General features: G+C 41.9%; 1 protein-coding gene across 5 annotated transcripts in view; it reads left to right on the top strand.

The window, feature by feature from the left end:
• Positions 1 to 25,609, top strand: part of MYO5A (myosin VA) — a 117,451-nt gene that overhangs the window by 48,025 nt on the left and 43,817 nt on the right. For all 5 annotated transcript variants that reach the window (XM_081838628.1, XM_081838627.1, XM_081838629.1 and 2 more), the window contains exons 6-20: positions 3,583 to 3,726; positions 5,111 to 5,192; positions 5,991 to 6,098; positions 9,010 to 9,116; positions 10,913 to 11,178; positions 11,429 to 11,510; positions 13,117 to 13,257; positions 14,394 to 14,519; positions 15,200 to 15,283; positions 18,844 to 19,002; positions 19,620 to 19,717; positions 20,183 to 20,269; positions 20,362 to 20,470; positions 22,156 to 22,367; positions 24,675 to 24,831. In XM_081838628.1, the coding sequence (XP_081694754.1) occupies positions 3,583 to 3,726; positions 5,111 to 5,192; positions 5,991 to 6,098; positions 9,010 to 9,116; positions 10,913 to 11,178; positions 11,429 to 11,510; positions 13,117 to 13,257; positions 14,394 to 14,519; positions 15,200 to 15,283; positions 18,844 to 19,002; positions 19,620 to 19,717; positions 20,183 to 20,269; positions 20,362 to 20,470; positions 22,156 to 22,367; positions 24,675 to 24,831 (1,962 nt within the window). The remainder of the gene's footprint in view (positions 1 to 3,582; positions 3,727 to 5,110; positions 5,193 to 5,990; positions 6,099 to 9,009; positions 9,117 to 10,912; positions 11,179 to 11,428; positions 11,511 to 13,116; positions 13,258 to 14,393; positions 14,520 to 15,199; positions 15,284 to 18,843; positions 19,003 to 19,619; positions 19,718 to 20,182; positions 20,270 to 20,361; positions 20,471 to 22,155; positions 22,368 to 24,674; positions 24,832 to 25,609) is intronic.

Raw genomic sequence — 25,609 nt, forward strand, 5'->3', positions numbered from 1 at the left:
TACATACGCTTCAGGTTACAGACTCCACTAACCCAGAAATAGTACCTTGGGTTAAGAACTTTGCTTCAGGATGAGAACAGAAATTGTGCTCCGGTGGCGCGGCGGCAGCGGGAGGCCCCATTAGATAAATTGGTGCTTCAGGTTAAGAACAGTTTCAGGTTAAGAACGGACCTCCGGAACGAATTAAGTATTTAACCCGAGGTACCACTGTAATTATATTTGGGAGTTACACAAGCCTCTGAAAAAGAACCCTATTTAATAGAATGTTCCACTGTACTGTATTAAACTTTTATTTGCAGTTCTTAATTGCTTTTCTATTTTAAAAATACCAAAAGTGACATATAACATTAAAATCATGTCCTAAAGCATGTTGTAGTTTTCTTGGCAGAAAGATGGTATAGATAGAAAAACAATAAAAGCATTAAGTAATTGACAACAAGCATCGTGATCATGCTAGTTAAGCTGAAATTCATTCCATATGGTCTGGTATGGAATTAAATTTAGAGGAATGTCATAATTATAAACAAATTTCATGGGAATTGTTGACGTTGAATGAAGCTCCCTTTCTCCCTTGGTAATTTTTTAAAATATACCTTTTCCTTGTTTTAAGCATTTCTTGAAACAAACAAAAGCGGAGATGACACTGTCTGCCCTAATGCAACTTTGGCACAGTTTTTTTAAGTATTCAGAGATAAGGTAATTTTGCCTGGTTTGCTGTGTTGTGTGACATTTCCAAACAATATTACTGAACACTTATCGATACCAAATGCACTAACAAACAGGCATATATTTTCATTCTTGTAGCGTGATACAGCATTTTTATGGGGATAGTTCTAGGAAACTTGCAAAATGCTGTTTGTAGACCTGTAGAGCTGTTGCTAAATTTTGTCTCCAACATGCAAGAAACCACTGAGAACTATTTTGAAGGTAATTTCTGTAGGATTTGCAGTGTACAATCCCAATTCTCATCTCCTTTACTCTCACTTCAACCCTGTGAAATGCTGATTATGTTGCAAAAGGCACACCCAGAGCTTTGAGCCTGAGAATCACATCCCTTTTTACTAGGCCAGAGATTGGGGAACTTGTGGCCCTCCTGTTGTTGTTGGCCTTCAACTCTCACCATCTCTGGCCATTGATGGGGCTGATGGGACTTGTAATACTACAACATTTGGAGGGTTACAGGTACCAAGGCACGGAATGAGCAGCGGCGTAGCGTGGGTTGTCAGCACCCGGGGCAAGGCAAGTAATTTGCGCCCCTAACCCCTAACCTGCCGCCACTGCCAGCTTCTTCTTGCTGCTGCCTGGCCTGGGGTATTTACGGTAAGGTAGCCACGGCGGCAGTGGCGGGTCCGTGTCAGGTGATCTGAGGCGAGTTGCCGCTGGTGCTGCCGCCCAAACAACGCCGCTTGCCCGGAGGAGGAGGAGGGCAGAGAGGCGAGGAAAATGCAACATGGTCCAGCAGCTGCAGCAGCGGCGGTGGCGGCGGGGCTGTGAGGAGGGGCTGCCTGGCCCGCCCTCCGCGGCGAGCGCTGAGAGCCGCTGCCTGCCGGACGCCTTCAGCCCGGACGCACGCACAGCTCATCGGTTCCGCGAGACATGGGGCTCTGCTACAGCCTGCGCCCGAGGCTCTTTGGCGACTCCGGAGGCGGCGAGCGCGCCCCCCCAGATGTTGCGCCCGGTGCGGCCGGCCCCCTCTGCACCCCCCACGCTACGCCACTGCCATCTCTGGCCATTGATGGGGCTGATGGGACTTGTAATACTACAACATTTGGAGGGTTACAGGTACCAAGGCACGGAATGAGTAATCCAGTGAATTAGGAACATAGGAAACTTATACTGCATCAGATCACTGGTTTATTTGTCTCAGTACTGTCTAGACCAGAGCTTTCCAAACTGTGTGTCACAATATGTTAGTGTGTCGGCTGCAGCGCGTAGGTGTCACGTGAATGTTTCCCGTGCTCCTCCTGGGGTTGGAAAGGGGTTGGTTTAACCTCTGGTTTGCTAGTAAAACTTACTGTGTTGCGAAATGATGCATGTCTAAAAGGTGTGTCATCAACATGAAGTGTTTGGAAAGCTCTGGTCTAGACTGATTTGCAGAAGCTCTCCAGGATTTCAGACAGAGGTCTCTCCCAGTCCTATCCAGAGATAGGAGGCGGAAGGCTGAACTTAGGAGCTTCTGTGTGCAAAGCAAATGCATTTCCACTAAGCTATGGTCCTTACAGAGATGTCCCCGCTACTTCAAAAGTCTTATATTTAACCAATTTGTGTCATATTATGCTTCTTGTGGTATGCTGCCCCCTGCAACTCCGATGTGACAGGTGCAGGAATAAGGCAAGTGGCTTAGAAAGTAGTATTAGTTTGTGGATTTGTGCCATAGAGTGCCACTAACATGCAGGTAGTTGCAACAGAAATACATGTAGGAAACTCATCTTAAGAAATGGGACCTCTTGCATACTGCTGTCTATATGTTTTTTAATGAATTGCTTTCATATTTACTGCTACTTTATCTTCCCACATAAAGAGGTCTGCTTGTGTCTGTAAATGACATGTGTGCATTTATTAATGCATTTTTGAGGAGAGGAGACATTATTCACAAAATTAGAGCTGCAAACTGAACAACTATTATTATTATTATTATTATTATTATTATTATTATTATTATTAATATCCTGCCTATCCAGCTAGGCTGTCCCAGCCACTCTGGACGGCTCCCAACATATATTAAAACGTTACACATTAAAAGGCTTTCCTTTACAGGGCTGCCTTCAAATGTCTTCTAAAGGTTATATAGTTACTCATCTCCTTGACATCTGATGGAAGGGTGTTCCACAGGGTGGAATAATTAGATTAAATTTTCTTAATCGTATGAGTTTACTCAGTTAATGGAATGATGTACTGATTAAATGTATATATTGGTAAAAACAATCGTTCTAGAGTAAGAAGCATTTCTTTTTAAATAATGCATGCATGTGTCAAAGCAGACTTATCTTGGAGGTATGTTTCTGAGAAAAAAGGGTGGAACCTGCAGTTTTCATAAGTACTTGGTGTGTTATTGTAACTGCTTGATGAATCCAGCACACATTTTTAGTCCATTAAATTAAAATAAGTTTTAGCTAATTAAGTCATGTAGCCAATGATTATATTAAACATCACAGCCAGAGTGAAATTCCATATTTAATAGTCAATAGGCTTCATTTGTGGTTCAGGTAATTTCTTGTACTGTAATGTAATTCAGCCACCTCCTCTAATGCTGCAGGTAGGTTCTTAACCGGGAAAGCTGAATATTGACTGCCTCCTCTCCCCCTTTTCCTTTCCTTTCCCCCTTCACTCTGGTTTTATTATTGTTTGGTTTTTTGTTGTTATTGCTGTGTTTGTTGTATTGATATAAACAAACAACTCCCCCCCCAAAAAACTACAAAATCTTAAATTTAAAAAACTGTGCAAAATAAGGAAAACTGTGCAATCCTTTGCATGTCCACTCAAAAGTAAGCCTCATTGAGTTCAGTGGGACTTACCCCCAGGTAAGTGTGTATAAGGTTGCAGCCTCAAATTGTTAATCCCTCTTTGTTTTCCCTCTCACAGTCTATTGGGAATGCCAAAACCACACGGAATGACAACAGTAGCCGCTTCGGAAAGTACATCGAAATAGGTTTTGATAAAAGGTTTCGAATCATTGGTGCCAACATGAGAACTTACCTCTTAGAAAAATCACGAGTGGTATTTCAGGTAAAATGAATGCAAACTTGTTTTTGCTTGTCCGTGTAGGAGTTCCATTGTGAGTCGATACATGATGGCATGCTTACATAAGCTAGCATCCATGGAGGGCAAGGGATGGTTGCTTTGGAAATATTGAACAATAATGTGTCATGTCCAGCTACTTAATGCAGAATCACTGCACATCCATCTAGCATACTTAGGAGAAACAATGAGTTCCTTAGCAATGTGATGTTATTGAGAGAGAGAGAGAGATAACAAGGACTTTACTCCTTGAAAGCTGAACTATTTTGCCAGACCAGGGACTGTGTTTCAGTTCATGCAGCTAGGGGAAATGAGCAGAAACAAGAACATTTCCCCTCCACTTCAGCTATATTACAAGGGGTAGAGGGAGTGTTCAGGCAGTGTGTACGTCCTGAAAAACTAAGGAAGAGATGGATAACCTGTGACGCTAGATGTTGGTGGACTCCCAATTCCCATCTTGCTGGGGCTGATGAAGGTTGAAGTGCAACAAAATACAGTGGTGCCCCGCAAGACGAATGCCTCGCAAGACGAAAAACTCGCTAGACGAAAGGGTTTTCCGTGTTTCGAGCCGCTTCGCAAGACGAATTTCCCTATGGGCTTGCTTCGCAAGACGAAAACGTCTTGCGAGTCTTGGGAGTTTTTCCCCTTCCCCCCTTTTTCTAAGCCACTAATAGCCGCTTAGCCGCTTAGCCGCTAAGCCTTTAATAGCCGCAAAGCCGCTAATAGGGGTGCTTCGCAAGACGAAAAAACCGCAAGACGAAGAGACTCGCGGAATGAATTAATTTCATCTTGCGAGGCACCACTGTATGGAGGGCCGCAGGTCCTCCATCCGTGAACTAGGAGAAGGAGGAGGAGGAGGGTTCCGTACAGAAATACTGAGGGTGAGATCCCCTCCCTCCCCTTCCCCATCATCTCCAGTTCCTTCATATGGGATACAATGGGAGGGTGATAAATCCTGCAGTTTGTACCTGTTAATCCAGGGAAAAGGAACCTGTGACCCTCCAGACGTTGTTGGATTCCAGATCCCATCGGCCCCAGCCACCATTGCCAGTAATCAGGGATGATGGGAGTTGTAGTCCAACAACATCTGGAGGGCTATAAGTTTCCCTTCATTGCGTTAATTGACAGCTGGTGACCTTTTTCCTTTAGAAAGCTTGCAGAGCAAATGAAATAAGGGAAGTATTTTGCTGAATTAATATATGTTTGTCCTTGGAGAGTTTAACATTATCCCTATTACTCCAGTGTCCATTCAGTTCTTCATTAAAGTACAAAATGGAATCAACTGTGTGTGTGTGTGTGTGTGTGTGTGTGTGTGTGTGTGTGTAAAGGTATTTATGTGTTTATAGATACCTTTTATTTCATTTTATTAAAGGCAGAAGAAGAGAGAAATTATCATATCTTCTACCAGCTCTGTGCTTCTGCAACGTTACCTGAATTTAAAACTTTGCGGTTAGGTATGAATGCACATCTGCTCCATTTAATTATTCACGTGACACATTCCAAAGTAGCATTGCTATGTTTTGAGTAATGGGTTTTAAATAATTGCTTAAGTTTCTATAAATATGCTTTTTGAAAATAGAGCACACTAAATTGCAAATCTATAAAGGTGAATGAAATTTCCTTCTGGGTGTGTTACATGCTGCTGATATATTTGAGCACACAGTGTTGTAGTTAGTATTATATTGCTTATTAATATATATTACTATATATTATATATAGTATTATATTGCTTATTATGGCTAAATTAAAACAAATAAACCCCTATTGTGTAACAGAAAATCTTCGTTTGAAACATTGCTTTAAATTTCCTTTTAAAACTTTTGTTGTTGCTGTTGTTGCTACCATTGTTATTACCATTGTTGTATTAATTGCCTTCTAAACCACTTAAGGTAAATCTCAAGGTGATTTACATATAAAATAATTAAAAATAGTTAAAAGCACAAAACAACAAGCACATTTAAAATAAGACCTAAATCCTAGCAAATGGACATTCTTGGTAAATACCTATTTATACAGCTGGAAATTCTTGTTGGAACAAAGATGTCTTCAATAGCAGACATCTCTTGTATCTTGCCCTCAGCCTACAAAAGGGGGGTATAAATCCCTGTAATAGGTAAACAAAAGTTTGGCTTATCAGTTTTACTTGAACATTTTGCTGGGGTTTCTTTTAGTCTTTTAAGAGTTAAGACATCTTTGTGGAATGCATTTCTTCTTTGTATGTAAAGAAACTTTTGCTTGCTTTTTTATATTAGGAAATGCGAGCTATTTTCACTATACAAAGCAAGGAGGCAGTCCAGTCATTGATGGAATTGATGATGCTAAGGAGATGATGAACACCAGGCGGGCTTGCACTTTGTTGGGTAAGTCCTGGAAGCACACAAATTTCTTCAGGACTTCTGAAACGGGGGCTACTGTGCCTAGTAGTACATTATTACCCACAGCATTAATTTTTAAAAGGTGAACACTTACAAACTGCTGTGCTTCACCATGCCAGTGGCATACAAGCTATTGGATGCTTCAGTTGATATGCATTGAAAAGCCACAGGGGATGTATTTTAAGTAAGTTTGAGCATTTCTTCCTTTTTACTGGGTAATTAAAATACCTCTTTATGAAGCATGAATTTCTGAACCAGCTTGTGGCAGGCTCGATCTTTCTGTCTGTCTGTCTGTCTGTCTATCTATCTATCTATCTATCTATCTATCTATCTATCTATCTATCTAATTGTACACCACCCTTCATCCAAAGATCACAGAGTGGTTTACAACATATTTATTGGAAAGCTTATTATCCCAGCTCTTCATACAAAGGTTCAGGGCAGCTTCCAGCATAACCAGCACAATCCTGTATGTTTTCGCACCACAGAATTCACTGGGGCTTTCACCCAGATAAGTGGGAATAGAATTGGAGTGCAAAACAGTATTTAATAATAAACAGAAGAAATGGAGACAAATCTTTTTCAGGCATTGGGCTAACCCAGGGATGGAGAACCTTGGGCCCTACAGAAGTTGTTGGACTACAACTCCAATAAACCCCATCCAGCATGGACAGTGGTCAAGGGTGATGGGAGTTGAGCAACATGTTCCCCATCCTTGTTCTAATGATCCTTTCTTGAATTCATTCTAGTATGTGTGTTTAGACTAGAGACCTGTAGCCAGTGATTTAGTTAGTTCAAATCCATTTGTAAAATTCAGCCTCTCCCTGTTTCTTGGCCTACCTGTCCTCTGTTTCTTGGGCTGTAATCCCATATTTCCCAAAGCAACCTTGTCCGCTTCCTTCCTAAGAAGCGCCTACAGCCCTTCCTATTCTTTCATTCTGTGTGTCCACATTCCTGACAGGTTTACCATGAACAGTGAAAATATTTGTGACATAAATGACATCACAGCAAGCCGGCCAATGAGAGACAGGTGACAGACACAGTGTTGTGAGCAATTTGGCCAATTTTATGTATGTAATTTAGTACCTGATAGGCATATCTTCCTTTCCAAACCTCTCGTATTTTAATTAGCATTCAGACTTACTTATTGTATTTCTGGTTATGAGTAAAAAAGTTTTGTACTTTTTGTGTTGAGTTTTGATGTCTCTTCTTTTTGTTGTCATGCTGGCTTGCTCTTAAGATCTTCAGGGGACCCTTTTTTAAGTTGCATTTTCTTTTTAAAAAGTTAACATCTTTTTTATCATACAGGGCCCCATCTTTAATTTAGGCGTTTAATAAATGTAAGACAGTGTTCTGGGTACTACATGTGAACTGGGGAATACACATGTACAGTGGAACCTCAGTTTTCGAACGTAATCCGTTCCAGAAGACCGTTTGACTTCCAAAATGTTCGAAAACCAAAGCATGCATTTCCGGAAGCATTTACTTACGGAAAATTCAATACGGAAGCCACGTGACACATTCGACTTCCAAAAATCATTCGAAAACCAAAACATTTGACTTCTGAGGTATTCGAAAACCTGTAGATTTATGCAGCTGGTTTTTTTATGTGGTAAAATTCCCTTAAAAAATTTAAGGTAAACATAGAAAAGTAATATTCTCATATATATTGAACCCTGTCTGGGTGTTTTGATATATGATATGGGTACAGTGGTGCCTCGCAAGACGAAATTAATCCGTTCCGCGATTCTCTTCGTCTAGCGGTTTTTTCGTCTTGCGAAGCAAGCCCATTGACAGCTTAGCGGATTAGCGCTATTAGCGGTCTAGCGGCTTTTAGCGATCAGCTGAGAAGCGGCTTATCAGCGGAACAGCTGATAAGCGGCTTAGCGCTTAGGGAAAGGGCGGAAAAAAGCGGGGGGGGGGGGAACGCGGGAACTCACAAGATTTTTTCGTCTTGCGAAGCAACCCCATAGAGAAATTCGTTTAGCGAAGCGCCTCCAAAAACGGAAAACCCTTTCGTCTAGTGGGTTTTTCGTCTTGCGAGGCGTTCGTCTTGCGGGGCACCACTGTATAGCAAGAAATTAAGGCAATTCTCTGAGTAATTAACAACTGAGCTGTTATTGCAACGCCTTCAGTTTGCACGACAGCTTGCAACTGTGTTGGGTCACCTGTGGTCCAGCATCTGTTGTTGGACCCCACCAGCCCAGATAGCATGGTCAGTGGCCCAGTCAGATGGGAGCTGTGGTCCAGTGAGATCTGAAGGACCACAGGTTTCCCATCTTGGCACTAAATAATAATAATAATAATAATAATAATTTATTATTTGTACCCCGCCCATCTGGCTGGGTTTCCCCAGCCACTCTGGGCGGCTTCCATAAAAACCAGAAATACACTAAAATATCACAGATTAAAAACTTCCCTGAACAGGGCTGCCTTAAGATGTCTTCTGAATGTCAGGTAGTTATTTATCGCTTTGACATCTGATGGGAGGGCGTTCCACAAGGCGGGTGCCACTACCGAGAAGGCCCTCTGCCTGGTTCCCTGTAGCTTTGCTTCTCGTAATGAGGGAACCGCCAGAAGGCCCTCTGCGCTGGACCTCAGCGTCCGGGCAGAACGATGTGCATTTCAAGATAGTAGCTGATGCAAAAGGAGATAATATCTCACTATACAAATCTCCTTAGGGAGGCTTTTTTACTGATGAGATGCCAGCAGATATTCACTGAAGATTGAGTTCGAATGACATTTTCTCCACACAATAGCTAGTACTTTTTTGTTGTCCTTGTCATCCTTGTTCAGATGCTTAATTGGACATGGCTTAATTGGACATTTGCATTTTAATCTCGGCAAAAGGAATACTGATTTCTTTTCTCTCCCCCACTCCCACCCAATATGATAGGTATTGTTGATTCCTGTCAGATGGGAATATTTCAGATCCTTGCTGCTATTCTTCACCTGGGCAATGTGGCATTCACATCTCGAGATGCTGACAGCTGTACAATACCAGTAAGTTCCAAATAAGTTCAAAGCAGTAAACATTGTAACATTTCTAATCTTCTTGGCCTGTTTTTGGGTCAGCGTGCTAAACCTGGAAAAATGCAACCGATTTCTGTTTCCCCACTGCCTTTACCTTCTTCTACATCTTCCTTCACACTGGCTCATGATAAAATGTCACAGTTCACATATTTTAAGGAGCTATGTCAATATGTCTTGTTTGCAAGAGCATTGCATGAAATCGTTGTTTGTCTACCAGCAGTGCCTGTGAAGGAAAACATTTTGCCATACATTAGGAAGTTGTGCAGAAATTTACTTTTCTTTGTGCAAGGCTGGCCTCAGCCAAGTACAAAAGGAACATTGTTTTGCTCTCTGATAGTCCATAGACATGTGGGATTAGGGTTAAGGAGGGTGGGCAGGTCCCAGGACAATTGTAATGATATCAACTTGTAGGGCTGGCTTCAAGTGCACCACATGATTGGGCACCTGACATGAGCCCCCTGGACTTTATACCGTGAGAAGGTCATCTTTGCTGAGGAAGTAGGGTGCGTTGAATTTTTCAACTTTCAGATTCAAAAAAATGAGAGGTGCTCAAAAGTTGTAACATGACTTGGGAATTCAAAATATTAGGTGAAATGTGTGCAAAATTGCATAGAAATCACTAAATATGATTGCCAAGTATTTGTACTTATATTACAGTGGTACCTCGGGATGCGAACGGGATCCGTTCTGGAGCCCTGTTCGCATACAGAAGCAAACGTAACTAGCGACGGTACGTCTGTGCATGTGCACGTCGCTTTTCGCTGCTTCTGCACATGCGCATGACATCATTTTGAGCGTCTGCGCATGCGCGAGTGGCAAAACCCGGAAGTAACGCGCTCCATTACTTCCGGGTTGTCGAGGTGCACAACTCAAACGAGCTCAACATGAAGCATGTTGAAGTATGACTGTATATATAGTCGTACCTTGGAATTCGAATGGAATCCATTCCGGAAGTCTGTTCGACTTCCAAAAGATTCGGAAACCAAAGCGCTGATTCTGATTGGGCCAATTGGAAGCCGCAGAGGCCCCATTGGACGTTTGGGTTCCAAAGAACGTTCGCAAACTGGAATACTTACTTCCGGGTTTGCAGCATTCGAGAGCCAAAACATTCAAGTACTAAGGCGTTCGGGATCCAAGGTACAACTGTATTATTATTACTATTGTTTGTTTATTTAGCATTCCCTGACATTTTTCAGAAGGTAAAATTAAAATTATTTGGTTTTGTGAAAGCAGTTTGTGTGCTTCTTCATCAGACATAGACTTGCCAAGCTAAATGTTGTCCAATAATAAAAATAATCACAGATTTGAATTCCTCACGCCCAAAAACACTTGACAACCATATGTCAGGAGTGCTCTGATGGTGTTTCCTGCTTGGCAGGGGGTTGGACTCGATGGCCCTTGTGATCTCTTCCAACTCTATGATTCTATGAAAAACACATTTTTAAGACCCCTCAACGAAGCAATGTTCAAAAAATAAGTTTCACCACCTGAAATGACACACCCTACGAGGGAGGGGGGCCCCAGGGAAGATGTCTTGTCCAAGGACCCATCAAAAACTGAAGCCAATGCTGTCAACCTCTTAAGCCGACCTTTCTATGCATTCTCTAAAAGCAGGGATTGAAGTTAATATGAGATATTTCTTAATGCCTTCTCACCGCAAATCTAGAAAATGGTAGAAGGTTTTCTTCTTGCTTGGGGAGCATTAATGCATGCATTGTCAGTGGTCAATAATACTTTCAAATCTAAGGAGATTATTGTCCTTGTAGGCCAAGCACGAACCCCTCACCATCTTCTGTGATCTCATGGGAGTAGAATATGAACAGATGGCTCACTGGCTCTGCCACAGAAAGCTTGCTACTGCCACAGAGACCTACATCAAACCAATTTCCAAACTGCAGGCCATTAATGCCAGGGATGCTCTTGCAAAACATGTATATGCTAGTCTATTTAACTGGATTGTCGATCATGTGAACGAAGCTCTTCATTCCACCATGAAACAACATTCTTTTATTGGCGTATTGGACATCTATGGGTGAGTTTCCTCTGAGTAGCTTGATGTAACAAAATGAAACGTAAAAAAACAAACAACCCAAAGAAAAATATAAAATATAACAATATAAGTTGGGTATAGGTATTATTGCCCAAGCTGCTAACATCAGTATTTTAGAAGTATGGCAGTTTGTGTATGTCAACCCACTCTTGTACTATGTTGACATGATTTTTATCTTGCAAACATTTACTCCTTTAATTTATGCTGTTGGTTGTCTTTGGTTTTCCCCCAGGTTTGAAACCTTTGAGATAAACAGCTTTGAACAGTTCTGTATAAACTATGCCAATGAGAAACTGCAGCAACAGTTCAATATGGTAAGTGAGAAGCAAGTTTTTCTGTGCTTTGACCCACCAATGGTCCTTTTTGATAGCTAGATCCTCTGTGTGGCACTGAACTTCTCTTAAGAGCATGTACTCATCAGTTTCCTGGGATAGGTCCTAGTGACAGCTGATGGAGTCTTCATTTTATCTTTCCCTAATTAGAGTTCTACTTCTTTTTGTTTTGTTTCTCCTACCTTGGTCCTTCTTGAGTGAGATAGTAATTTTAATCAAAATATTCCTTGGGATAGCTGGACAGACACACCAATAAGGTTAACCAGATTACTTGCAAGTTGGATGTCAGCAGCCAGTTAAGCAGTAGACAGGAGTCTCCTGATTAGTAGGTTCACTGGTGGGTAATACAGCATTTCCCCCACCAATGGGTCAGGGTGAGAAGGAGGCAGACCAGTCCTTGCCCTTCATCAAATACGCTGGTGGGACTCCAGTCTGCAAGACAGCAAACTGTTCCTGCCCATTGCTTACACATCCATCCATCATTTTATTTTATGCCGCCTTTACATAGTTCAAACCATGCTCAAAGCACCTTTCAAGATGAAAAATAATAATAATTGCAATGTAACAAAAGTAATAATAATAATAATAATAATAATAATAATAATAATAATAATATAATAATAATAATAATAATAATAATAATAATAATAATAATAATAATAATAATAATAATTTATTTATACCCCCGCCCATCTGGCTGGGCCTCCCCAGCCACTCTGGGCGGCTTCCATAAAAACCAAAAATACAGTAAAATATCACACGTTAAAAACTTCCCTGAACAGGGCTGCCTTAAGATGTCTTCTGAATGTCAGGTAGTTGTTTATCTCTTTGACATCTGCTGGAAGGGCGATCCACAGGGCGGGCGCCACTACCGAGAAGGCCCTCTGCCTGGTTCCCTGTAGCTTTGCTTCTCGCAATGAGGGAACCGCCAGAAGGCCCTCGGCGCTGGACCTCAGCGTAATCATAAACAATAAAACACCAGTGAATACACAACCAAGTTGAACAACATCCAACTTGCTATGCTGAAGTCATGCCCACACCACTCCTTTATAACAGGAATCCAGGTGTGGGCAGCATCATTTGCTGGATCAACATCTTACCTTGCAGAGCCATGTCTGGCAAGCTGCTGTGCCTTCAACTCTTGCCTTGCTTGTGTCATGTACTGATTTGAGCATTAACGTTTTTGGCAGAAAACATAATCCGATCCCTTCATCCAGTGAGAGCCAGGACAGTTCCTTCGCTATTGTTTGTTATTTAGTTTTATATTAAATATTAAACTTTAGGTGCTTTACAAATTATGTGGTGAGGGGATGGTGATGATTATGATATTGATGAGAAGGATAAAAGCTTGGGGCATTGTCTATTTCTAAGCTTCTTATTCTGTCTACCTTATTTTATAATTTTCTTGCTGCTTTCTCCATACTAAAAGACATATTAATTTTGAACACGTTATACAGATTCATTTGTCCACTTTGATCTGTGCTTAGTAAATGGTGGGTTCAATTTTAATTTGTGAGCAATTTAGTTAAATGTATTGGGAAGAAAACAATGAACTTTCTCTATTTACTGCTTCCCCTTCCTCTTATAGCATGTCTTTAAACTGGAGCAAGAAGAATATATGAGGGAACAAATTCCGTGGACCTTGATTGATTTCTATGATAATCAGCCCTGCATTAACCTCATAGAGGCCAAACTGGGTATTTTGGATTTGCTAGATGAAGAGTGTAAGGTAGGAGTTCAACAGATCTCACCTTTATGTTGCATCAAGTTCTGTTGGTTTCCAGCTTCCTCTGTTGACTGTGTTAGTGCATAACACTCTGCCAAAACGTGTGATAGACTTTAAACAAAACATTCATGCAGTTTGAGTACTCCTGTTTCGCTCTTCCTTTCCTTCAACTGGGAGCAACAAACCATAAATCTTGGCTTAGCATCATGCCAGAAGCATCACTTTTCCTTTGTTTCTCTCCAAACCATGATGTCAAGCCAGTGTACCACACACCTTGGTTTAGTGTAGCGTGCAAAGCATGGGTTATATCCAACTTAAGTCCTACTCATTGCAGACCCACTGAAAGGAATTAATCTGAGTTATCTGCATCCATTAAGTTGTGTTCATTTTATTTCAGTGGATCTGCTTTGAGTAGGACTAACATAGATATTACCCTGTGAATGCTGTTTTGAGGTGGAGGAAGAGAGAGGATCTCTGCCACGTCAATGTTCCTATGTGTTTCTGTTAACCCATTATTTGTTTGAAACCATTATTTTAATCTAGACTCAAAGCATGTCAATGTGTAAAGGAGTCTTAGATTACAAGACTATAAATGCCCTCTCTTAGGAGGAAGCCCCATGAAGCTCAGTGGGGCTTATTTGTGAGTAAATGTTGAAGATTGGGTGTAAGCTCTTTCAGGCGCATAAGCATAGCCCCTGTGGAGCAGGGACAGTGTCCAGTTTTCACATCATGTTGAGCATCTAAATTTGATTAGTTTTGTCCCCTTGCTCATTTGGATAAGAAATGTAGTGTGTGAATTAGTCCAGCCTCAGCCACTTCTTGAGGGGCTTAATTATTTTCTATTTTGTTATTTTTATTGGAGCCTATCCACAAAACAAGACTGGGAGCGGGTAACTCCTATGAATATGTAAAGTGGTATACAAATGAGGTAATTAAAGGGGTATTATTAGAAGCTGATGGCCCATACATTTGTGGCCAACAATATTGTGAGCCATTAACTGCATCCCATTTCTTTGAGTGGCTCAAATTCAGGTGAATTTTAAATGCCAAAACAACATTTTCCATTTCAGTTGTAGACTAGCTTTCTTTGTTTCACTTTTTCATAATAAATCCGTTCGTTTTATCTCTCCGTTTGCTAGATGCCTAAAGGTTCAGATAATAGTTGGGCCCAGAAATTATACAATACTCACTTGAACAAGTCTGTTCTCTTTGAAAAACCCCGTATGTCAAACAAAGCATTTATCATCCAACACTTTGCAGATAAGGTAAGGGTTTCTGTGTTCTGCCTGATTTGGTAAACCTATTTGCTTGTGATGTTCTTGCACTTATCCATTCTTTAGTAATCAGTGGAAAAAATTCCGTATGATCCACAGCCCCAGACACTGAGATAACTAAAAAACCGGTGGTTCTTACATGGGCTTAACAGGATGCTGCCTGTGAACTATTTCTAGCTGTATTTAAAAATGTCCTGTGGGCTTTTTTTAGTAGCAGTTCATTGAAGGATTTTAAATTTGAGATTGAGCCAGCCAATCTTTTAGTGACTGAGTAACAAATTAAGACACTTCAGATGGTGATCTTTAATTTGTTCACAGTGTGGCTGCCAGGTTAATTACATGCAAAATTGTTTCTGGATAGATGTATTCAGCTGTAGCCTGTTTTCACATAGCATGGTCTGTTCACAAAGTGCGTTGGAAATATATTGGCGAGGTTTGCCTTTGCGTATGTTAAGACATAGGAAAGTGATATAGTCAAGTCTCAGAATCACCATTCTGTGCCTTTAGTTCATTAAAGGTGTAAAATACCACAGTAGCAAGAACAGTGATTTTTAATACGTATTTTTTCTAGATTTTGAGGTTGCAGGATGTATTTTTGCTTAGATATATTAATCCTTCTGAATTTTCATTTTTTTTTTTTGTCTTGTAAAATGAGATTTTTGTACTTCCAGGTGGAGTACCAGTGTGAAGGGTTTTTGGAAAAAAACAAAGATACTGTCTATGAAGAGCAGATCAAAGTTCTAAAATCAAGTAAGGTTAGTATTGAGATTCCCCCCTCCCCAGTACTAAAGATGATTTTAGACCACTTAAATTAGATACTAATTTTATCCATTGATTTGACTCGGAGTAACTTTGAATCCCCTCTTCCCCAAAACTAGAGTTTGTCTGCTGATTTGTGCCTCGTGACTTTATATCCTCAACCCAAAAGCCTGTTTTTAAATTTATTACATGTACTTTGTGTAATCAAGTCTAATTGCCCTCCGGATTGAACAACATATTTTCTAGTTGTTAAAACAATGTAACTTTAAGAACTGCTGCATTTGCTTGTTTTCTCTTCTCTTCCCTTTCCTTTTTCCATTTGTCTCCCTTCCCTTTTTCCATTGTGCTTTTAACTCGTAAGCATGTGGGCAGGGACTGTCTTATTTTTCAATCTGTGTACGACACTTAGAAAATGTTAGGCACTTCATAGATGATTGATGATGGTGATAATTGACGAAGGTATGCTGTTTCTAAAGTTAGTTGTATCAAGTATGTTTAACATTTGCATTTTAAAATATGTGTACAAAAGCAATTTGACTTTGGTAATGCAGGCTGTAATCCTATCCACACATATTAGGGAGCAACCATTTAAGCTGCTCCCTAATATTTAAACCTTTTTTTAGGATTGTGTTTACAGAAATGTCACAATGAGTAGGCGATTATTCATGTTTGGCTGTATGTATTCGTTTTTTATTTATAATCTCTCTGCTTGTTTTTCACCATACATCTTCCCCAGAAGGTAATCCTAAAACCTAACGCATTGCTAAAAAATTTGAACACCTAAGGTGTGTCTAGACTAGCAGTATATATGTAGTTCTGCATTTATTTATTTTAAGCAAGGTGATACAGGCTGGGTGCCACCCTCTTTATTCCTATTTAGTACTGCATTTCTGGATTTCCCCCATATGAAAATATTTACCTTTCCTTGGACGGGTCTGGACAATCAAAACATTCTGCCTCCTTCTTTGCCATTGTCCTGCTCCATCTGTCATTATCAGAATATTTTTCTTTAAGCAGAAGTTCTGGTGAACTTGCACCCATTCACCTAGAACTGCTTATTTCTTATATCAGAAGCCAAATGCATCTCCACCAGAGAGCAAGAGATTAAAGGAAATGCAATTAAATGCTACAAAAGTGCTAGTCTGGATGCAGACTTGGGCTGCCATCCTGCATGTTAAGTGTGTGCAGGGCCCTTTGACTTCACTTGGGCTGCACTTGAACTGTCAACACTTTTGCTGCCTTGGTTTCCACAAGCACAACAGCAGGTGTGGGGAAATTTTGGCCCTCCAGAGGTTGCTGAGCCACATCTCTCATCAACTCCGGTTGTTCGCTTTACTTTCTGGTATTGATGGGAACAGCAGTTCAACCATGTCTGGAGGGCCAAAGATTTTCTACAGCCAGGGGCGGAGGAAGAGGGGCGGTGGGGGTGGCTCGCCCCGGGTGTCATCACTTAGGGGGGTGACATTCAGCGCGCCGCCCGCCCACGACTCCCAAGACTACACTGAGCCGTTGGGGGAAGGGGTAGAGCTGTGCTGCCTTGCTGGCGGCTGTGATGGCCTGGGATTCAGACTCTGATGCTGAACCTGAGGAATCTCAGCCTGCACAGGATTCCCTACCTCCAGAACCAGCTGAGCCGGGGCTGGGGCTTGAGCCTGAAGGGTCCTCACCTGTGCTGGATGCTCAGGTGCAGGCATCAGCTGAGTCCGCTCTGAGGTGCGGGACCCATTGCCTGCAGGAGTCCGCTCTGAGGTGCAGGACCCATTGCCTGCAGGTGCTCCACTCTCAGCCCCGCCAGAGGAAGCTGAGGTTGCCTCTGGGTCCGGTAACCCTCCAGCCTCTCCTGAGCTGCAGAGGCTCAGGGCAGAGAGGCGGAGGGAACTAAGTTCCCGCAGGAGGAGTGCTCGCCTACAGGCCAGGAGAGGCAAGTCACTTGAGGATCGGGGCCGCCCTATGCCTCGGGGCAGGTAAAAGCCAGCCAGCCCCAGTCCCAAGTTGCGGGAGCAACATTGTTGGTTGACAGTTCCTGCCTGAACCCTGTCCTGCTTTCCTGCCGGAGCTCCTGACCTCACCCGACTCCCTACCCTGCACCCAGCTTCAGCTTTGACGGACTGCCTCCCTATTGCACCTTTGACCTTGGACTGGACTTGGACCTTGCCTCTCAGTTAGTCCACGGGACCAGCACATCTGCCTTCCCCCCTTTTCCCTTCGTTTTGACAGCTTAGGGGAGGCTTGGGAGTCATGGGCGTGCAGTGCGCCATTGCCCCTCACTCCTGGGCTGCGTCCTGGGGTGGGGAGCCTCCCCCAAGCTGTCAAAAGGAAGAGGGAAGGGAGGAAGGCTGCTGGCAAAGTGGTGTGTGTCCCCCCAACCCCCACCCCACCCAGGAAGCAGCCTGCCATGGACGGCTCGCTCCACCCCCCATGGATGGCTCGCTCTGCCTCCATGGGCATCTCACCCCCGGGAAGCTTGCCCCGCCCCATGGCCCCGCCCCCGGGTGCTCAGCTTGTGCGCCGTTCTGGGTGCCAGAGCATCTAGCTGCACCTTTGCCTACACCTGCACTATAGCAATGTGAAACTGACAGTTGTGCAAGTGAAAATGGTCCTATTGGCAAGCACAGGGCAAAAAAGCTTCCCTGAATGCAGTTATATTAACTAATAGTAGGTGGTTTGTTTGTTTGTTTGTTTGTTTGTTTTAAAGAAAACTGAGCTCCAACCCCTGCTTGCTTGCTTTCCTTTCTTATTGTCATCTGGCTTTAAATGGAACAATATGTTCTAATATTTTGACTGCTAGCAACTCGGCTGCAATATTGCTTGACCTGGGGTGTGAGCATTGGTTTGTTTCCTCTAAACTGACATGTTTTTGTTGGCCTGTTCTGCAGTCTTTTGCTATTCGGTTCCTCCTCAATCCCCTTCAGTTATAGAACGCTATCCCATGCTACAGTGATGGCTCCATTATTTCCCATAGACTTCAATGAAAGGGATATATGCCCTACTGCGCAGAAGTGGGGGAAATTGAATATCAAATTTGACAGCTTTAGGACTGTGTGGTTAAGCATCACTGTAGCACCACTCCTGGCTATAGCGATTTCAGCATATTGCATCAGTGGCGATGCCTCTGGTTTTTTGTGGGTTGTGTGATGCCACACTTGCTATTTTATGCCCTCCCAGTCACTCTGTAGCCTGGTGCAAACATAATGTTCCTGACCTCTAAATCATAGCTGAGAAGTTCGATATGTTGCATCATTACCAGCCACTTGAAATCAAGTAAATGCAACTGGATATCAATAAATCATTTTGAGATTTGAGAAGTTTTAGAGGAAGCAATTAACAGATGGAATCAAATAAATAAACTGTTTCAGTTAGCATGCTTACTTAAACTTTTCATTCCTTGCATAAGTTTCCAAATTGGCAGCTGGAAAGTGGCAACGCTTCGGAAGTGCCATGATAAGCCACCCCTTCCTATTTGCTTTTGGTTCTCCCTTTTTATTGCATTTCCCTTGGGAAAGCCCTTCTCTTTCTAATATAGAGGTGTGCTTTTTACCCCCTGTTTCTGAACCAGTTTAAGATGCTGCCTGAGCTCTTTCGGGATGAGAAGCCCATCAGCCCCACAACAGCAACACCTTCTGGCCGTACGCCATTGTCTCGTGCGGCTGTAAAACCATCAAAGTCTAAAACGGTCCAAACAAGCAAGGAACATAAGAAAACAGTGGGCCATCAGGTGGGTGAATTTTGTTGCTATGCTATTCATTCAGGGATACCCCATCTGATAACAGGGCAGGAAGAGGGAAGAGTCCCTGTAAGCGTTTGTGGAGAAATGCTGTTGACCTTCTAAAAATAAAAGAGAGAGCTTTGTGGGTTATTAGCCAGTACAAGCACACACTAAATTCTTATTAAAAACCAAAAACATTAAGAGCCAGGGTGTATTACTTCCTGAATTATTGAAGTAAACTCTGAGCAAATCTATGCAATCAATATGAAAGATGCAGATCATCTTTTTTTGGGGGGGGGGGAATGGATAGTATTACATTATTCATGCATCTTGTTAAATAAAATAGTAAACATTGATGTTTTTAAATCTCGTTTTAGTTTGCTGCTTATTTTAATTTTTTTTAATTACTACTTTTCTGTTTGTATCAATAATTGTCTTATTCCTTGTAAAGTATATAAACTTCTTTAAACAATAAATACCAAAAAAATAGTGCCATGACTTGTCTTTGCCTGATATTCTTTGTTGGGCTGAGAAGGTTCAACTTGCAGAATTTGCTGAAAAATCAGAATGATTCTGTGTCTTTTTTCTTTCTTTTCGATTTCACCCTTTTCATTTCTTTCCTATAGTTCAGAAATTCTCTGCATCTTCTGATGGAGACCCTTAATGCCACAACTCCTCACTACGTGCGGTGTATTAAGCCAAATGATTTCAAGTTCCCATTTATGTAAGTTGTTTTGCGCATAGCATCTAAAATGCAGTACTTGCTGCTCAAAATTACAGAGAGAAAACCTATATATTTTCTCTGCTACTTGTTTTGGATGAAATAGGAAGCCTTCATGTGCTTGCTCATTTCATTAGATTCAGCTAAATGTTATCTTCTTAAACATTAAAGCTGTTTCCCATGTTATGATGAAACATGGGAAGGGTATATATTCCATGAGTACTTTTCGGACACATTGAAGAAGAAAATCTGGAAGCTACTTGCAGATTGGCCAAGATATAACTAGGAATCCTCTTTCCTATTTTGATTTTTCATATCATGTGACTTGTGGGAGTACTTTTTGGCAAGTAAACGTTACAACACATTAAAGAGAACACACAAGCATTAAGGCAACCGTACAGTTGTAGGAAACACCTGTAGAATCTTACCGAAGTTTCTGCCTCAAATTAGCAATGTTTTCATCTCTAGGTTTGATGAAAAGCGGACCGTGCAGCAGCTCAGAGCTTGTGGTGTGCTGGAAACAATTCGAATCAGTGCAGCTGGCTTTCCTTCCAGGTGAGGCTGCTGGTGTTGTGATGTTTTGCTTGAATACAATATATACACAGATAACTTTTTGTTTGCCTAACTCTGCTGCTTCTTGAAACCAGGTGGACCTATCAAGAATTTTTCAGTCGCTATCGTGTGCTGATGAAGCAGAAAGATGTCCTCAGTGACAGGAAGCAGACATGTAAAAATGTCCTGGAGAAACTTATTCTGGTAGTAGACTTTATGGTGCTTATTGTCTGTAAAGCTTGCTGAGCTCGCAAAATTATTAGGGTGTTGGTTGGATTTGTTTTATTTAATAGAATAAACATGCTAGTGGCTGAGTGTCATAGGGCAACAAAATAAGCCCCATATTGATTTGCAAAGATGACTTCTTCCCGTTGGTTGAGCAAATATGGCTTCCATTCCTTGTTTGAGCTTTCCCCTTCACAGTATCCATATTGGTTTTCCATTTAAATCAACACTCATGGCAGCTTTCTTTCTTTAAGTTTCTTATAGTCCACTTTTCAGGCTTAATGGTACCAGTACACCTCTTATTTCGGAAATTTTCTTTCTTGCCTCTTCTCCAATTTGTACATGAGATTATTCTTGAGTAGCCCTCTGGTGGCGGTTCAGGGAAGGAGCAGCTACCAGGAGCGAGATAATGGACAGCCCTCCTGGCTTTTCTGCCTTTGCTCTCACCTTCCCATAGGGCAAGGGAGCTGTCAGATGGTCCTGGGAAGGCAGCTGAGAACATTGTTCTTTTGGTGAATACCTTCAAGCACTGTAACTAACACTGTCCAGGATTTTCTTGGCATATTAAAGTAACCTTTGTGGCTCAGAATAAAGCCACAGTCCATGTATTATTTCCCCTTCAAATCTCACAATGTTTTAATTACTTTACTTTTACGTGGCTGGCTACCAGCTAAAAATAGGAATTTTTTTTACGATTTTGCTCCTTTCGTTTAACCTGATTTTCAGCATGTCCTTTCATGTTGTATAGCAGGGGAGACTGCCCCCCAAAAAGGATTTTTCTCACTCCCAAGTCTCCCCCATTGTCATTTTAATAATAATAATAATAATAATAATAATAATAAAAAATTAATAATAAAATAGATAGTTTTTTTAAGCATTCCCATGGGTCTCCTGCCTGGATCTCATGATTCCAAAATGTTTTTGCGGCCCTCCTATTTGCCTTTTTTTTAAAAAAAGGAAGAAAGAAAACAATTTCCTGAATTTCATAATTAACAATTAAAACAATGTAAATCAGTGTAGGCTAGCTGGTGGGAAATTCTTTTGGGAGGCAACCTTGAGGATTGTGGTTCTTGCCACACCCACTTTAAACTTTAGCTGCTCCCACTTTGATATGTAAGGTAAAAAGGTAAAGGACCCATGGACGGTTAATTCCAGTCAAAGGCGGCTATGGGGTTGTGGCGCTCATCTTGCTTTCAGGCCAAGGGAGCTGGTGTTAGTACACAGACAACTTTCCAGGTCATCTGGCCAGCAGGACTAAACTGCTTCTGGCACAACGGGACACTGTGACGGAAACCAGAGCGCAGGGAAACACCATTTACCTTCCTGCCGCAGCGATACCTATTTATCTATTTGCATTGGTGTGCATTTGATCTGCTAGGTTGGCAGGAGCTGGGACAGAGCAGCAGGAGCTCACCCCATAGTGTGGATTTGAACCACTGACCTGATTGGCAAGCCCAATAGGCTCAGTGGTTTAGACCCCAGCGCTACCTACTCCCGTGACTCCCAGGGGTCAACGTGTCCCTTTGTCTCAAAAGATTAGCCACCCCTGATTTAGAGGATGCCTGTTGCCTCTTTACCAATTCTGCTGTCATTGAGTCTTGTTCTTATTATTAATCCTTTGTGATTTCGGTCTGGCACTGATTGTACATTTCTTCTGAAAACAGGATAAGGATAAGTACCAGTTTGGGAAGACAAAAATATTTTTCCGGGCTGGTCAGGTAGCTTACTTGGAAAAAATAAGGGCTGATAAACTGAGAGCTGCATGCATCCGCATTCAAAAGACCATCAGAGGATGGTTGTTGCGAAAGAAGTACCTGCGCATGAGGAAGGCAGCCATCACCATTCAGAGATATGTCCGAGGGTACCAGGCAAGATGGTAAGCTGACCCCTGAGAAAAGCCTGGGTTGCTTTAAACATAAAACTCAACTGAACCTTCTGTTTTTCCTGTACAGTGGTACCTTGGTTCTCAAACTTAATCTGTTCCAGAAGTCCGTTCCAAAACTAAAGCGTTCCAAAACTAAGGTGTGCTTTTCCGTAGAAAGTAATGCAAAATGGATTGATCCATTCCACACTTCTAAAAACAACCCCTAAAACAGCGATTTAACATGAATTTTACTATCTAACGAGACCATTGATCCATAAAATGAAAGCAATAAACAATGTACTGCAGTCACACAATCAATCAACCAGCAGCTGAACTGGGTTCCAAACAGTCCCAAAAACAAAACAAAAAAGCTGCAAAAACAAAAACCCAAAATAAATAGAAAAAACAGACCTCAGCAAACACTCAAAATGGAAGCATGGCACTCAAAACAGAGCACGTTCAGCTTCCAAAAAAAGTTTGCAAACCGGAACACTTCTGGGTTTGCAGTGTTTGCGTTCCAAGTTGTTTGAGTACGAAGGCATTGAGAACCAATGTACCACTGTACTGATCATTATGTTATAAGACCCAACTTGATAAACTTCTTGTTTTGCTTTCTGCCTGTGATTGCAAAGGGTGTATATCATGTATCAACTGTACTATAATAGTGTCTAGTGAGCTACATTTGGCTTGGTGGGTTAAAGGTTAACTGAGCATGATGATGTAGATTGTAAAGAACAGATCATGGAGGATGCGTATCCATGACGACCAGCATGTCAAGTGGGGCTTGCAAGAAAAGTGCTACTGTTGAGGATTCCAGTTATTCCATTTCCCTCCTTTGTCAGTCAACATTTCACGCTCCCTGAGTATGCTCAGTCTTTATTGGGCTTGCTCCAGCTCCTGCCCCCAACAGATTACAAGCCTTGGGGTTCCCTCAGGCCTTCTGATGGTGCTGTTTTGGCTAAGGACAATCTACCCTTGAAAATCAAGCTCGTGTATGATGATAGCTATATGCAGGTCTCACTTGCCTATGTGCAGCCTCCAGTATAGAGGCAGGAGTACTGTGTCCAGTTCTGGGCACCACAGTTCAAGAAGGACACTGACAAACTGGAATGTGTCCAGAGGAGGGCAACCAAAATGGTCAAAGGCCTGGAAACGATGCCTTATGAAGAACGGCTAAGGGAGCTGGGCATGTTTAGCCTGGAGAAGAGGAGGTTAAGGGGTGATATGATAGCCATGTTCAAATATATAAAAGGATGTCACATAGAGGAGGGAGAAAGGTTGTTTTCTGCTGCTCCAGAGAAGCGGACACGGAGCAATGGATCCAAACTACAAGAAAAAAGATTCCACCTAAACATTAGGAAGAACTTCCTGACAGTGAGAGCTGTTCGACAGTGGAATTTGCTGCCAAGGAGTGTGGTGCAGTCTCCTTCTTTGGAAGTCTTTAAGCAGAGGCTTGACAACCATGTCAGGAGTGCTCTGATGGTGTTTCCTGCTTGGCAGGGGGTTGGACTCGATGGCCCTTGTTGTCTCTTCCAACTCTATGATTCTATGATTCTATGAATACCAGTTGCTGGGGAGCATCAAGGGAGGGGCTGCTGCCTTGAAGCTCTGCTTTTGGGTTTTCCAAAGGCATTTGGTTGGCTAGACTATTGGTCTGATCCAGCAAGGATCCTGTTATTGGAACATAGCTCCTGCTGTTGTTTTAGTAAATGTTGGTGCTGATTCCACAACTGCTTTTGTTGGTCAACAGCATCTGCCTTTGTTGAACTGAAGGCAGGTTACAAATATGTAAAATTATGCCAATGTTGGCTTTTCCCTGCAAAATTATTCCCAGTAATTCAGACTGACTGGATGTCTGATGTGAATACGATGCGAACAATCCAGTTATTTAAAGAAAAAATATTTAAACCTTTTGCTAAGGAACATGTATGCTCATCTTAAATCTTTTAAATGCACCATTGTTTTTGCAAGTTTGGGCATACGAGTGTATGGGAAATGCATATCACTGCAAATTTTCAAAAAGGAGATAGGCCAGCAGTTAATATGTGACTGGTGCTCTCTGAGCCTTGCTTTTACAAGTTAGATGTGCCAATGACAATAATATGGTGCATTGGCTGCAGTCCTAAACTCAGTAATTAGTGAATAAGGTTCACTTGGTGGTTTAGCACTGTAATGTAAGCCTGGGGAGAAGTATCTGATGCTATTGGGTTATCCAAAATTTTGCCATCATTGGGACCTTTGTAATAAAGTGTTAATGCCAAGAGACTACTTTGGAGTTTGTAAATACTGTCTTCTATCCCCTCATTTTTTCTTGGTCAGCCTTGCAACTTTCCTTCGACGAACCAAAGCTGCCATCATTATTCAGAAATTCCAGCGCATGTATGTTGTCCGCAAGCGATACCGTCGCACACTAGCCGGCACTATGGTTCTCCAGTCATATTTGCGAGGTTATATTGCTAGGAAAAAGTATCATCAGGTAAGAGCGTCTGTTACTTGACTCCTGGTTCTGTTTCTTCTTTTTCTTCTTCCTGGAATACAGTATGTGGCTGTGTTTCTTCTAGGATGCTATAGAACATGAAATTTCACAATGTTATTTTTAGAGGTTTGTTTCTCAAGACACGCACCAATTTCACTGCCAAGGTGTGATTTCTAAAAATTCAGGAAGCCACTCGTCCTGATAATGTGCTTCAACTGTGAAATACTTAGGTGGAAAACTGTGGCTTTGGTATTGTACAGAAAACGACTGTTTTGCATGTGTTCAATATGTGTGTGACTGTGTGTGTGTGTGCATCACTGAAACCTAGAAGTGGCCAGAAAAGGGAGCAGGGGCAGAGTGGTCTTATGTGCGTTCCACTAACGTGCATGGGGGTCAGGAACATAACCCCCACACAAAACAGTTGTTGACTGCATGTCAACCCTGTATGTCTGTATCCACGTGTTAAAATTATGGGAAGGGTTTGGGGCAAAGATACCTGCTTGTGTGATTGCTTACAGGTAGTTGTGATAAATGGCTGGAGCTCCCTTATCTGCTAGAACTTCTTTGATTCATTGGCATGGAAAGACCTATTTTTGGTGCACAAGCTGGACCCTTGAAATGAGTGGAAAAACCAGAGCATACAATAATTCCATTTGTAGCTCTGCTTTCACATATGACACTTGAAAGTAGGAATAATATTATATACCAGTAACTGTAGTCATACCTTTAAACTTGTCAAATGTAAAGTAATTTGCTTTAAGGTAAAGTTTTTATTTCT

This window comes from Podarcis erhardii (assembly GCF_964252035.2).
Source record: "Podarcis erhardii genome assembly, chromosome: 14".
Lineage (NCBI taxonomy): Eukaryota > Metazoa > Chordata > Lepidosauria > Squamata > Lacertidae > Podarcis > Podarcis erhardii.